General features: G+C 36.5%; 1 protein-coding gene across 1 annotated transcript in view; it reads left to right on the forward strand.

The window, feature by feature from the left end:
- Positions 1-6,974: 6,974 nt before the first annotated feature.
- Positions 6,975-13,856, forward strand: part of LOC145669259 (uncharacterized) — a 77,781-nt gene continuing 70,899 nt past the window's right edge. Inside the window, exon 1 of the mRNA XM_081737579.1 lies at positions 6,975-7,231. Coding sequence (XP_081593705.1) covers positions 7,132-7,231 — 100 coding nt within the window. The 5' untranslated portion in view covers positions 6,975-7,131. The remainder of the gene's footprint in view (positions 7,232-13,856) is intronic.

Raw genomic sequence — 13,856 nt, forward strand, 5'->3', positions numbered from 1 at the left:
GATACTGCCGATAGTGTTTACGTTCAAATTCAGCCCCCATCGGCCTTCCCAATGAAAACACGTACATTGTTGGATATATATTCACACAAAATGTATCTAATTTTAGAAATGTTTCTTAATTCTTCTCTCATTGTCCAGTTTGTTTACATTGATATTTTATCTGACCCGTGCGAAGAACGGGCATAACAACTAGTAATATTAATAATAATGCCTACAGATCAGTCTTGGGGTCAGTGGCTGAATATTGGCTTGAGATTCTCGGATAGACCTCAACGGTTGACTATCCCGAGAGGACTTTAGCCTGGTTTTCTCAGTCACAACAGTTGAATACCGGAACAGTATTTTAAATATCCCGAACCGGCCTGCTATTTTGCCCAGGTTTATCAATTGTGGAAACAGTATAGAAAAACCTCTTCCAAAATACCGCTTCTCTAATAAAAAGTGCACATCTTTTCTGTATGTGGCATGTTCTCTCATTTCGGTAACAAACAGGACCGTATCCACGGGGGGCTAGGGGGCCAGGCCCCCTAAAAGTTTCACGGTAGGCTTGCAAATGAACTATAATATGGTGATGAAGTATACTATGATTGGGTCGGGCCCCCCTAACTTCTACCGGGCCCCCTCTAAATTTTTGGGCTGGCTACGGGCCTGGTAACAAAGCGAATAAAATGCATATTATTTTGCGTTTGTCCACTGCAGCAACGTTAACAAAACTAATGAATGACATTAGTTGATGCGATAGACATACGAAAGTAATTAAAGAATTTTCCTTCGTCTTCCCTTAATTGTGGAAACAGTATAGAAAAATCTCCTTAGAGATACCACTTCTCCAAAAAAGGGTGAACCCATATGTGTCTCTGACGTTTTGTTTTTTTCCTGTGTCTTAACAAGGCGAGTAGAAAACACATTTTGCGCCAGTCCATTACAACCACCACAACGCGACAAGAGTCACAGAGTTTTGTTTCTTCAGTTGCACAGCAACCCTGCTCGCATATTTTTCATCTACGGCAAAACGCCGGATAATATGAAAGGGGCCGAAACCGGATCCGGGAAACAGCCGGAAACGGATCCGGCAAATCGCCGGATAATGTGAAAGAGACCTAAGAAATATATGCACATGCCGCTTCCGACACAGCCCTGAAGCATTTCTTTTATTGTATTACTAGCTGTCCCCTGACGATCATATTCCTCCCCTCTCAAATTGTAAATTGAAAGGGATAGAAACATCCGAGATAACTACACATTCAGATTTCAATTGACAGTAATAAAACTGGTCACGTTTTGCTATTTTTGAACATTTTTCTGAATTCAACAATAAATTACAACCGCGGAAATACTGACTGGTTTTCATTGCTCCAACCATCGCTTCAACAATTCCTGTCTATATTTTCGTTAGATGCTTAATGCATGTGAATTATGCCAGATCTAGCACCAATATGCTAGATATGGCTTCCCTGGCCACAGGACTGGCGTTACTCTTCCCGGCCATTTCTTGCACATGCGCAATCGGCGGTTTTTCGGAATTGCCGTCGTATTCAATCGAGCCCTTTGGAATCCCATTTCGTCCGTCTTACGGTGCAAGGAGGATATTTATACAAAAGTTGAAGGTTCTATGCCTAATACAGGGTGGCCCAAAAGTAGGTATACAGTACAGTATTGCACTTTATATATTTCTTATTGTTATCCATCAGGTTGACTTAGTTTCTTCATTATTTGTTCTTAATGTGCTTTTAGATTAATGTTCTTAAGCTTGGAAGAGCCGAAGCAAACAAACTCATAAACTCATGTTATACTTGATCAATGCAGGGGTGTATACCTACTTTTGGGCCACCCTGTAGTTTTGGAAACCTCGTGGACGAAGGAAAAGTACCCCTTTTCTCCTTTTCCTTCCTTAGGGATTGATTTTCGCAAAATTCCGTCTAATCTGCAGCCTAAATTATAGTAGAACACACGTATATCCTCGGTTTTGCGAAAATTGAATTAAAGGAATTCGGAAGCAACGGCCAAAATCTGGAGCAGAAGATTAAGTCCGAAAAACCTGATTTTAAACTAAAAATGTTGATACTGCATTCATAGTGTGTATCTACAGTGTACAGGTAATTTTACAATGTCAGATTGGAGAGTGTGCTTGATTAAAAGAACTGTACATTATTGTTCTTCTTTCTTTCGTAACGTAATTGTAGATATTAGCCTACTGTACTTATTGTAATCAAAAATCAAGTTGGTGGTATGTACTATGTCCAAAAATACATGGCAATTGATTCAGCTGTTTAACAGTGATGCATTCACAAACGAGATTGTATTCATTTTTAATAGAGAGATGAACAAAATCATTAGACTCATTTCTAGATTACAAAATTCGTTCTTTTTAACAAGTTATCATTTCTAGATCCTCCCAAGTAAGATGAATATCACCACATTGTATAGTGGTTAACGACTCATTGATTTGAGAAGTACAAACTAATGATCAGGCACACACCCAGAAATTTTTGTTGGGAGGGGTTCAAAGTGAAAGGGGGCCCAATAATACAAGACACTGTGGAACAGCTGTTATTGTACAGCCGATAAAAGGGGATAAGTAACTTGTACGTACTGACACCTATATTCTCACGAAAAAATGATAGAACTGGAGTGTTTTTATTAGAAAATAAACAGTACAGATTATGATTAAGGTCAAATCCTTAGTCTATATCAAACATTTCTCTGCTAAACAAATATTAGTTTTATTAAGAAAGTAGATATACAGTATGTATGTCGAATTACGAAGTTTTTTGGGAGGGGGAGGGTCCGGACCCGGTGGCTCCCCACGTGGGTCAGCTCCTGACTTGAATTGTTTGTTTCCTTATTCAATTGGTTCTCTGTGGTGGGCCGCGGTGGCTCAGTGGTAGAGCGTACACCTCTGGTGCATGGAGTTGCGGGTTCAAACCCTGCTCCCGCCAAATGAACTTTGTGGTTGAGAAGTACAGTGTGCGTGGGTCTCCTTCGGGTTCTCCCGTTTCCTCCCACTTTCTTCATTCCACCATTTCATTCATTTCTCATAATCACCGTCTCCTTCAGCCTAACCGGCATAACCGTGGGACGTAAAACTCAAAAATTTCATTTCAATTTTTTCAATTAGTTCTCCCAACTGTCTCATGATTTTGGATGGATTCCGATAACTTTCTGTTTACACCGACATTGACGATACACGTTACTATTTGCTTGAAAATAATAATAATCTTATTTTTCACCTCAACCATAGGTTGGTGGGCAACATGAAACATTTTAAAACTTTTCTCTCCTTTGGGAGAGGTGTTTATTCTTTGATAAGGTCTTTTCTTCGTAACTGCATCTAGATATTCTATCCTTGGTCTTCCTCTTCCTGGTTTTCCTTCTGGCTTTCCCTCTATCAACGCGGTGGTCCAGTCGGAGTGCCAAATAAGATGGCCAAGTATGCTATTTCTTTTTTGTCCTATTATTTTCATGATCTGTCGTCCTTCATTAGCTCTCTTTAATAAGTCTTCTCCTTTTCCTTTCGGTCCATTACATTTGCAGCATTCTGCGCCAACACTACGTTTCAAATGCTTCCAGCTTGGATATTTCAGCATTTCTCAATGTCCATATCTCTGATCCGTAAAGCGCCACACTCCATTCAATGTCTTAATAAATTGTTTTCGAACGACCAACGGCACATTTCTTGATGCTAGCAGTCCTCTTTTCCTATTGAATGCTTGTTTAGCCTGTGCTATTCTGGAACTTACGTCTTTTTCACTTCTTCCGTCCGAGGATATTAGACTTCCTAAACAGGGAAACGTCTTAACGTCTTCGATTTTCTCTTCTTCTAGCTATACGTTTGCCCTTTCCTGTCTTGCTCTTGTGCACTTTATCACTTTGGCTTTCTTCTTATTTATCTTCATGTTGGATGTTTTCTCCAGTTGGTCGTTCAAGTTGGAAAGAGCTTTCTGCAAGTTCTCTTCGCTCTCCGCTATGAGTACTAAAGACTGTATTGCTTAATATAAATATATACACAAAATACTGCAAAAATAATATATTGTCTGAAGGGTACATGAAAGCTACAACAAAACACACTATGTCATTTGCACAAACGATACACATATGCTGAACACACAACTAAAACAGGTCTGACTAGTTAAGGCAGCGTTTCCCAACCTTTTCCAACTTGCGGCACAGTATGGGTGTAACTTGAATTCTCGCGGCACACTCATAGATACTACTTTAAATATAAAATATCGTTTATTTTTTTCTGATTACTGATCTCCTTCCCACAGAGAAGAAAGCTCGATCACTGGTTTTTCCATATGGTAATTCATTATGCTTATTTTTCATTCTAATTTAAAAATAGAAAACAATTGCAATGAAATATTGGACACAGATTTTTACAAATACGCTTTGTTTTTCGAAAACTGTATCCAACCTTTCACTAAGAAGGAAGCACTAAATAACGAACGAGCAAACAAATCTCTTGTACTTTTAAAACATGTTTGCTTTGTCGAAAGGACTGAATGATATTTTAAAATTTCAAGTTACGAAACAGTCTGCAACAAGAAAGAAGCAATAATGGCCATAACAATGATAACAAATACTTTTTCAACATTAAAAATGTACAGAAAAATAACACGGTATGAAACTTAAAATTGTAGAATCAAAGTAATGTGAAATACGAATATACATTTTTCCTTATGACTTGCAATTTGATAGCTATTAATAATTTTGTTTCGATTTCCTCGCAGCACACCAGCGGCTTATTCACGACACACCGGTTGGGAAACGCTGAGTTAACGGAACCTTCTTTTTGAAACCTCCCATGAGGGACCGGACGGCGACATCAGTAAAGGTTCTGGCAACTCTGTTTCAGTCGGAACAAAACAGCATCTCTGCAGTAACAGGACGTATACTTTTCCGTAGTTTGGCTTTGATTGAAGTCCAGAATTGTTCTATGGGAAGCAGCTCTGGGCGATTTGGTGGATTTATCTCTCTGCCCACAACATTGACATCCTGGTTCCGATACCATTGCATTGCTAATGTCCCATAATTACACGTCGCCAAGTCAGGGCAAAATAATGTTTTACCACTGTATTTACGTAACATTGTTAGAAGTCGCTTGTTTAGGCACTCATTGACATAGAGATTGCCTGTCATTGAACGGTTGGTAAAAAATGCACGTGATTGCATTCAACATGAGGATATTTTTGCCAGACCAGAACATTTTTGGCACATTTTGCAATTGATTTTTAGCTTTCTTGACAACCGAACCTTTGCGAACAGTGTAATATTGCGGACCAGGCAATGATTTATAGTCCAATTTGACGTACGTTTCGTCGTTCATATTCTTGCACACATTTGTTTTGGACAGAATAGAGTAATGTAACTTCCTTACGCACGTTTTTACGGCTACTTCCTGTTCTGCATTTCATTTATTTTTTTAATTTTTTTTTTTGTAAGTTTTTAGGTTAGATCTCCGTTTGACACGCTGCACCATTCCAATAGATGTTGCGAATTTTCGGGCAACATCTCGCAAAGAGAGTTCTTTTTTGCAGGCAAATGCGTTCAATAACTTCGTTTCAACTCCGGGTTAGCTGGGCCTGGTTTTCTTCCAGGTTGGGATCTGTTGTTCGAGGATACTCCTCTCCATATTTTCTAATTGCCGTTTGCACTGCATCAGCACTTATTTCTTCCAGTTTTGTCGATAGTCTGTAAGCTAGTTCTTTATTAGTACACACACTGTTCCCGATGGATTTTCTCTTCTCTGCGGAAAGCCTTCGCATTTTCTTTCGTATTCAAACTTTCAACACACAAACTGCACCTACTGCTTTATCAACTTCACATGACTCAATACTATGCTGTGGCAGCTGTACACACACCCCTGCTCCCTATTTTGAGAAGGTGAAGTTGTATTTATATTAAAGGATAATCTTTATGTCATCAGCGAACCTTATTGTGCTGTAAACCTGGGCATTTTATTTTTACGCCTTTCTCGTTTTCATTAACCGCTTAACGGTTTTACCCGAATTATTACGTTCAAGGGTAATATGCAAATCTGGATTATCCCGAGTTATTACGTTGAAACTATATTTTTCCGTTCGAATCTGTATTTAAGCGAAATGTTTCGTTGTGAGAAGAAAAGGTGCAGGCAGCAAATCTTAACAAGCAAATTAACCGTCTTTTGTTTTGGTTTATTGACTTTTAAAATAGATCGTGTTAGCACGCATTTATGATAGATTTAAAATATGAAATAAAAAAAAAAATATATGACCTTTTCGGGACGTTTCTCTAAAATAAATTCGACCGTTAAGCGGTTAAAGAATTCTTTCATAGCCTCTCCTATATATACGGTGAACAGGAGAAGTGGACCACATCCTTGCCTTAATAATAATAATAATAATAATAATAATAATAATAATAATAATAATAATAATAATAATAATAATAATAATAATAATAATAATAATAATAATAATAAATGTTTGCTGTAAGCTTGAGAGCACACGTTAAACGTCTGCTAATATACGCCTAGTACTATTCACTTCTTTAGACACTGTTCATTCTTTGTTATTTTAACACAGGAAGTTACCTGTGCCATAGTGCACGTAAAGGGAAATTTATGAGTTTTTAGACTATAGTATGGAATGAATTGAATTGTTTAATTTTACTCCTTAGTGAATCTGAAATATAATGAAAGAGTTGGTGGCATGAGAATTTGTTAGGAAACTGGAAAACACCAAGAAATCCCACGCACACAATGTTTTATCGCCACAAATTCACCTAGCACAAAATTAAATAAATTAATCAACCAAGGGGAGTGGCATATTTATCGTGAAGAAGATAATAGATATATTTTTTTTTTTAATTCCTGGGAAAGGAAGAGAGGTTTTGAATAAACTTATCTGCAGTGAAAGGTAAATTTAAAGCGGACTTCTTGTTTCTGCACAATCTCTGATTAGATAGTATTATTGTATCATTGCGTTATAGCCTACAGTATCTGCCTACAACACTGCATGAAAAATAAGAAAATCGAGGTGTAAAAGTTACAGCGTTGATAGGTTTTATAAACCGTATGCTGATTGAATGAGTATTTCTATCCTGGTAAAAGATCTAAGTCAATTAAACATACAGTAGCTGTTCTTGTTGACAATGCGTACTTCAATGGCTGCTGTTTTGTTCGTCTACATTTGGTTAAGCGTAATGGTAATGGATCTAGGAAATGGGGCAACGCCTTTCACACCATATGACCGCAAGTAGTACTTTACGTATTTGACTTTTTATAGATTATTTCGAACCTATAAGATCATTATATTTTAAGAAGATTTGTAAGAATTTTGCACTTAGATAAAATGTATATTTTTATAGGGGAAACCTGTTAACTTGATTTTTCAAACATTATTCATAATTTGGCGTACAAAATTAATTCAGCTAAAATCCAATGCTTAGAACAATAACTTGGGACTTTTTTCAGGACTTATCAACCATACGCTATTGAATAGCATAAGAGTTTCGGAAATTCTCCCCTCCGTTACACAAAAAAGTTACGAAAACGGAGGAGAAATGACATCCATATTCAGATTTTTAGATAGATGTGGTGCTTCAAATTTTTAGATAGATAGTCTAACAACTTTTCTGAAAACATTATTAACCGACTTCAAAAATGCATTAGAAAGCAGAAAATAATAAAAAAAAAAGGATAAAATAACTCATTACTATTATCTACCCATATATAAAATGTTTTGAAGCCTGTACCAAGACGTAGGTGCCAGGATGGCTCAGTGGAAGAGCGTTCATCTCTGGTGCATGAGGTCCTTGGTTCGAGCTCAGCTTGCGCCAAGTGAGTTTTGTGGTGGACAAACACTGTATGCATGGGTTTTCTCGGGGTTCTCCCGTTTCTTCCCACTTTATTCCACCATTTCACTCATTTCTCATTATCACCGTCTACTTTAGCCTAGCCGGCATAATCGTGGGACGTAAAAATTAAAAATTTCTGTGCCAAGACCATTAAATTAATGTTTCATTCAATTATCATTGAAACTATCTATATCTTGATATTAGACATTAATTTATTTGATTTGGCACAGACTTCAATCTTTCAAATACTAAAATGGTAAGAAATTATTTATTTTCTGCTTTCAAACATAGCGCACTTTTGGATTTTGTTAATATTTTTTAATGAAAACTTTTCGTTTTCTACTTGTCAATTCCTTTTTAAAGTAGTTTTTCTTTCTTTTGAGTCTGTTTAATTTTTCCACCATTTCGTTACCCCAGTAATTTAGGTAGATTACCCCTAAACTAAAAGTAGAACATTAACATCCTATAAAATGAGTTAGCCTATAAAATGTGAACAAATATTTTAAAAAAATCTGTATGAATTACAAAATAATACATTAATATACACCCAATTATGATACTGACATTGCCAGCTGCTCAGGAATTTCATGGTCTGACTCCGAATATTATAATTAGGTTCTACTGAAATTTACACGAGCCCCCACGGTGGAAGTACACTCTTTCGAAAATAAATAAGTAAATAAATAAAATCGTGCACCTATGCTGAGGTCATGCTTGAACACATACATCATTACACTAATTTTTATATGCATAGAAGATACTGCCTTGCTCCCTTTAAAACAAGAATATTAAAAAATGCCAGATCACAGGTTCTATTATTTTAAGTGATGAATTTATGTATCAAGTTTCATCTTCGTAAATAAGAGTATTGTGAGATACTTAAATTTTTCATATATTTTGAACCTCCGCCCCCTCTTAGGATAGGTATTTTAACAAAAATGAAAAGATAAAATCCTAAGATAGATAACGTAACATGTTACTTTGATAAAGGTGCATATCCTAAGGGGGAGCAGGTGGTTCAAAATTTATGCGATAAATTGAATATCTCACAATCCTCTCAACTTACGAAGATGAAACTTTTTACATAAATTCTTTATTTAAAATAAGGACCGTTGTCCTGGCGTTTTTTTTTAAATTTCCGTTTTAAAAGATAACAAGGGGGGCACTTTCCTGTATGTAAAATTAATGTAACGATGTTTGTTCTTCATTTCTTCTAGTTGCACTGATTTTGATTATTTCTTGTACAAAAATGTACTTTGGCCTACCTTATGTTTTTAGCACATTTTCGCAAAGGGGTGAAGGGTGAGGTATATGATTCGTAAAAAAAATATGTTTGACAATTAATTCTTTCTAGACCGCTGCACCGATTTTGATGAGTTTTTTTAAACATCATTTGACTCTTTCTTAACTTAGGTTTCAGTACACTTTTGGCAAGAGAAGGAGAGGGCGTGAGGGGGTGACAAGAAGAAATAATCGAAACTGGGCTCTATTAGTGTCCAATCAATAGTTTTTGGGGTTTCTGAGATTACACTTCCGACGTCGTTGTAGTCCAAGTTTAGCCCCATCGATAGGGGCTGGGGTAGAAATAGGGTGACACGTAAAAATAATTGAAAACGTTCGATATTAATGTCCAATCCATGAGATGAATAGTAACATTGCCGATGAAGTTTGAGTCCAAATTCATCCCCCATGCGTATCCTAAGGGGAGGATGGGGTTTAAACACTTTATATAAATACATTCTTCTCATACGAAGAACGGGTATTTCGGCTAGAATATATATAAACGAGTCGAATTGAGAACCTCCTCTTTTTTGAATTCGGGTAAAATGTATAGTACTCAACTTTGTACACAAGCTAAAGTAATGGGAAGCGAATTGAATTTTTTTTTTTTTTTTTTAATTATTAGAATTGGGTCAATCCATACGATGTGGTCCAGAGGTGGTTGCTCGACTATCTCCGAAAATTCAAAAAAAATTGAGTGTGATGAACCTTGTGTATTAGAATATCAATAACATCATTCACGTTGTAGTATGTACGAGTGTTCCTGAATGGCGGCCATCTTTGTTATCGATGGAGTGCCAATTTTTGCATTTGCAAGCGTTTACAAAAACTACAGTTGCTCAGGAAGTACGAATCAGACGAACACCAAACAAAACGAATGTTTAGGGGAGAGATTGAGGTACACGGAGAATGTAAACTTTTGCGTCTAAATAAATATGCAGGGTTGCAAACCAATACATGAAAACTAGAGAAAATTACACTTTTAAAAGGGGCTGTATTTTGGAATGGCACAAAGTGGGGGGCTCATAAGTTTTGTGCTGTATCCATAGCTATGATACTACTGACACCGTAGATTTATGGGGGTCCGAAAATAAGTTTGTGATTTTGATGCCATTTTGGGGGTGTAATATCTCAGGAGGGCAAAGTGATAAAAATTGCTGCTTATGCCACAAAGTAATTCTGTATGTGAATAAACTATTGCAAAAAAAAAAAAAAAAAAAAAATCATGACATATCACATGGACTAATTGTATAAAATTATCGATGAAGAGGACTAAATTAAAAAAAAATGATCAGTTTATCAATTATTTAGGTCCTAACATAAATTCTTCAAATCAATATTATGGGAGCTCATTGACAAATCATCTCAGTATATGCTGACATACTATATAACTTATTTCTTCCATTTGGGCATAATTAACATAGCTTTGTTTGATAAATAATATTTGTATCGATGCATAGATATAAATAGCATAGAATTCAGAAAAAGTACAAATTACAAATAAATTATAACAATATTCAAAGTGAAATAAAACAAAACTTGATCAATATCATTATCAGGAACAATACAAATAAAGAAATTATTATATTAAGAATCAGCAAAGTTTGTGTGGGTTAGAATACCGTATAACATGTTTTATTTATTGAAGCATATCTATCATAACTTTTAGTAAACGATATTCGCATTCATATCACAACGTGCTGAAATCTAGTATCCATCATTTGTATTCTTTGTATAGGATTCAAACAAAGTACGAATAACAAATGAAATCATTACGGTATTTAAAGTGAAACAAAACAAAAACCAATTGAATATATTTTCTCGTACACCACAACCAGTGGCGTATTTACGATTTTCTTTCGGGGGGGGGGGCTTTGCTAACTTTCGGGGAGGGCTTTGCCTGAAAAAGTGAAAATTCTGCAAGATATTTCATATACTTTACTATAGTAAGTAAGATTTCGGGGGGGGGCTTAAGCCCGGAAGCCCCCCCCCTAAATACGCCACTGACCACAACATTGACTTAAGTTATATTCCCAAAGAGTTCAATTAACTTACAACGTACGCCACAATCTTGTATACAGTTTTGACTAAGACAATTTGGTACAAACTGAAGAAACTTAAGTAGAATTCAATAACATTTATTTATTTATTTCTATTCCGTTCAAGAAATGCTCAAGTAATAGACATATTCATGCTCAACAGTGGCCCAGGAAAGATTTAATTCATTGGCCATACTAACTATTGAAAATGATGAAGCCAGAAAGTTAGATTTCAAGGAGATATTGTCCACATTTTCTCACAGAAAAGTCAGGAGACTGCCACTTAGTGTTTGAATAAAGTATGTATATGCCATTATACAGTTAATTTTGCTCACTTCTATTGTAATTTATTAGTATATTAATGTTATCATTATATAGTCTTTACACTACATGTTTTGGAACAACGTATCGTTAACATCGTCTTGCAGAACAAACATGAACAAACCGCACATTTTGAACATAAATTATAAATGTAGGATTGAATTGAAGCAAATACTCACAAATAATTACAAATAATAATAATAATAATAATAATAATAATAATAATAATAATAATAATAATAATAATAATAATAATAATAATAATAAATCTTTGAGTTTTACGTCCTACGGTTATGTCGGTTAGGCTAAAGGAGACTGTGATGATGAGTAATGAATGAAATGGTGGAATGAAGAAAGTGGTAAGAAACGGGAGAACCCCGAGGAAACCCACGTACACGGTGTTTGTCCACCACAAAGTTCACTTGGCGGGGGCTGGGATCGAACTCGGGAACCCAAGCAAAATAATTACAAACGTCACCTGAAAAAGTTACTTTAGTTATCCAACGCTATGGTAACTACTGAAAAAATCGCAACGAAAGAAAAGTTTATTATGTTGGATTTTAGCGAAAGTCAGAAAACTACGAAGTTTTTATTATCACTTACACATTGGGCTTTAATATTTGTATCGTTATTAGTATATTCTATGGTGTTATTCTATGGTGTTATTAAATCTAGTAGTGCAAAATAAACTATGGTTGTTTTTTATAACACAGTGCGGGGGAAGGAGGGCGCCTGAGAATTCTCGTCCTGTGCGCTTAACGCGACGGCCTTGAGTGCATTTAGTGGTTTGAGTTCTTATAGCGTGATTGGATATTCCTGGGTTTAAATCCTGCAGCCTGCAATCCTGAGTGTTTTTTCTCAATTCCACACTGAGAAAAATAAGCGGTAACCTAGTCGAGATTAATGGATAATTTGGCTGCTAGAACCAGTTAATAATTTGCAACAACCCTACTGACCAGGGATGATATCGAAACTGCACCTTGAATTAGGAGACATTCTATTTATTTCCTGATAGGACTTCTTGAGCAAGTTCCAAAACAGGTGTTCGTTTCTTGCCCGGAAGTGACCCCGCCTTTGCAGGGGCTAACATATATAGAACATTTTGACCTATTTTCTATAGCAGGCGATCATAAAGTACGTTGCTACTCCTAAAAATTGAAACCTATGCTAAAACACCAAAACACCTGTTTCATCATTGTGAAAGCATAATTTAACGAAGTTAAAATATTTGCCCCAGGGTCTCCACAGGGTACCAGGTTAGGTCCAACTCAAAATTTGCAATTGAAAAGAGGGGCAAGTAGCATATCGTTTGAAAGCTAGTGTTAAAAGAAAAACGAAAACAGAAGTCTCACAGATCTAATTAAACTCTGTGCGAAATGGAGGAAGATTCAAAATTTGAAAACAGTCTGCAGCTAACAGTGCATTGCCACCACTAGAATTCCAAAACTGTGATACAGGTGTCAAAATTCTAAAACACGTGTCATTATTTGAAAAGTTCTATTTATCGAAATGATAATGTTTACCCCAGGGTTCCCGCAGGGTCCCAGGTGGGGTCCAACTGAAGATTGGCAATTAAAAAGAGGGGCAAGTAGCATATCGTTTGAAAGCTAGTGTTAAAGGAAAAACGATAACAGAAGTTTCACAGCTCTAATCAAACTCTGTGTGATTTGAAAATTTGAAAATAGTCTGCAGCTAACAGTGCATGCCCACCACTAGAATTCCAAAACTGTGATACAGGTGTCAAAATTCTAAAACATGTGTTACACTATTTAAAACGTGCAATTTATTTAAATGAAAATGTTTGCCCCGGGATCTCGTAGGGTCCCACAAGGAGTCTACCTCGAAGTTTTCATTTTGAAAAGCTTCAAAAGGTGTATCGTTTATAAGCTATCGTTCTTCAACTTTCTGACGACCCGTCTGGTAGAAGCAGTCTAGAAGACACGGCTCCGTCGACTGTTGTTTGCTGAAGCTTGGCTTTTGTTCTGGTCTATGTGTGAGACCCATGTAAGTCACACGCCACGGTCGTAGCAACGTGGTAGCTACCAGGACTGTATCTTTTGTTATGCAGGTATGAGGGCCATATGCATGACGATCATTCTACGGCGTGATAGTGAGTCTTGAGTGTCTCGTGGAGTGGTGCGGCCGTGCTATTGTTCATGAAGAAGTGATAAAAGCACAGTGGTTGGAGACACCAAGTGCACTGAATAAAACTCTTCTCCATGTAGTGTTCGTCGTCCGGAATCGAACATGTCAAGAAAGCTGGATTCTTTGTGTGGAAACTGAAAGACAAGTCTCTCACTGACTGGTAACTAAAATCACCAGGAAGGTCGATGTATCCACATTTGCCGAAAGCGTACTTGATCATATCTTGGAATCTGG

Source organism: Thermobia domestica, chromosome 13, assembly GCF_964235325.1.
Source record: "Thermobia domestica chromosome 13, izTheDome1.hap1.1, whole genome shotgun sequence".
Classification (NCBI taxonomy): domain Eukaryota; kingdom Metazoa; phylum Arthropoda; class Insecta; order Zygentoma; family Lepismatidae; genus Thermobia; species Thermobia domestica.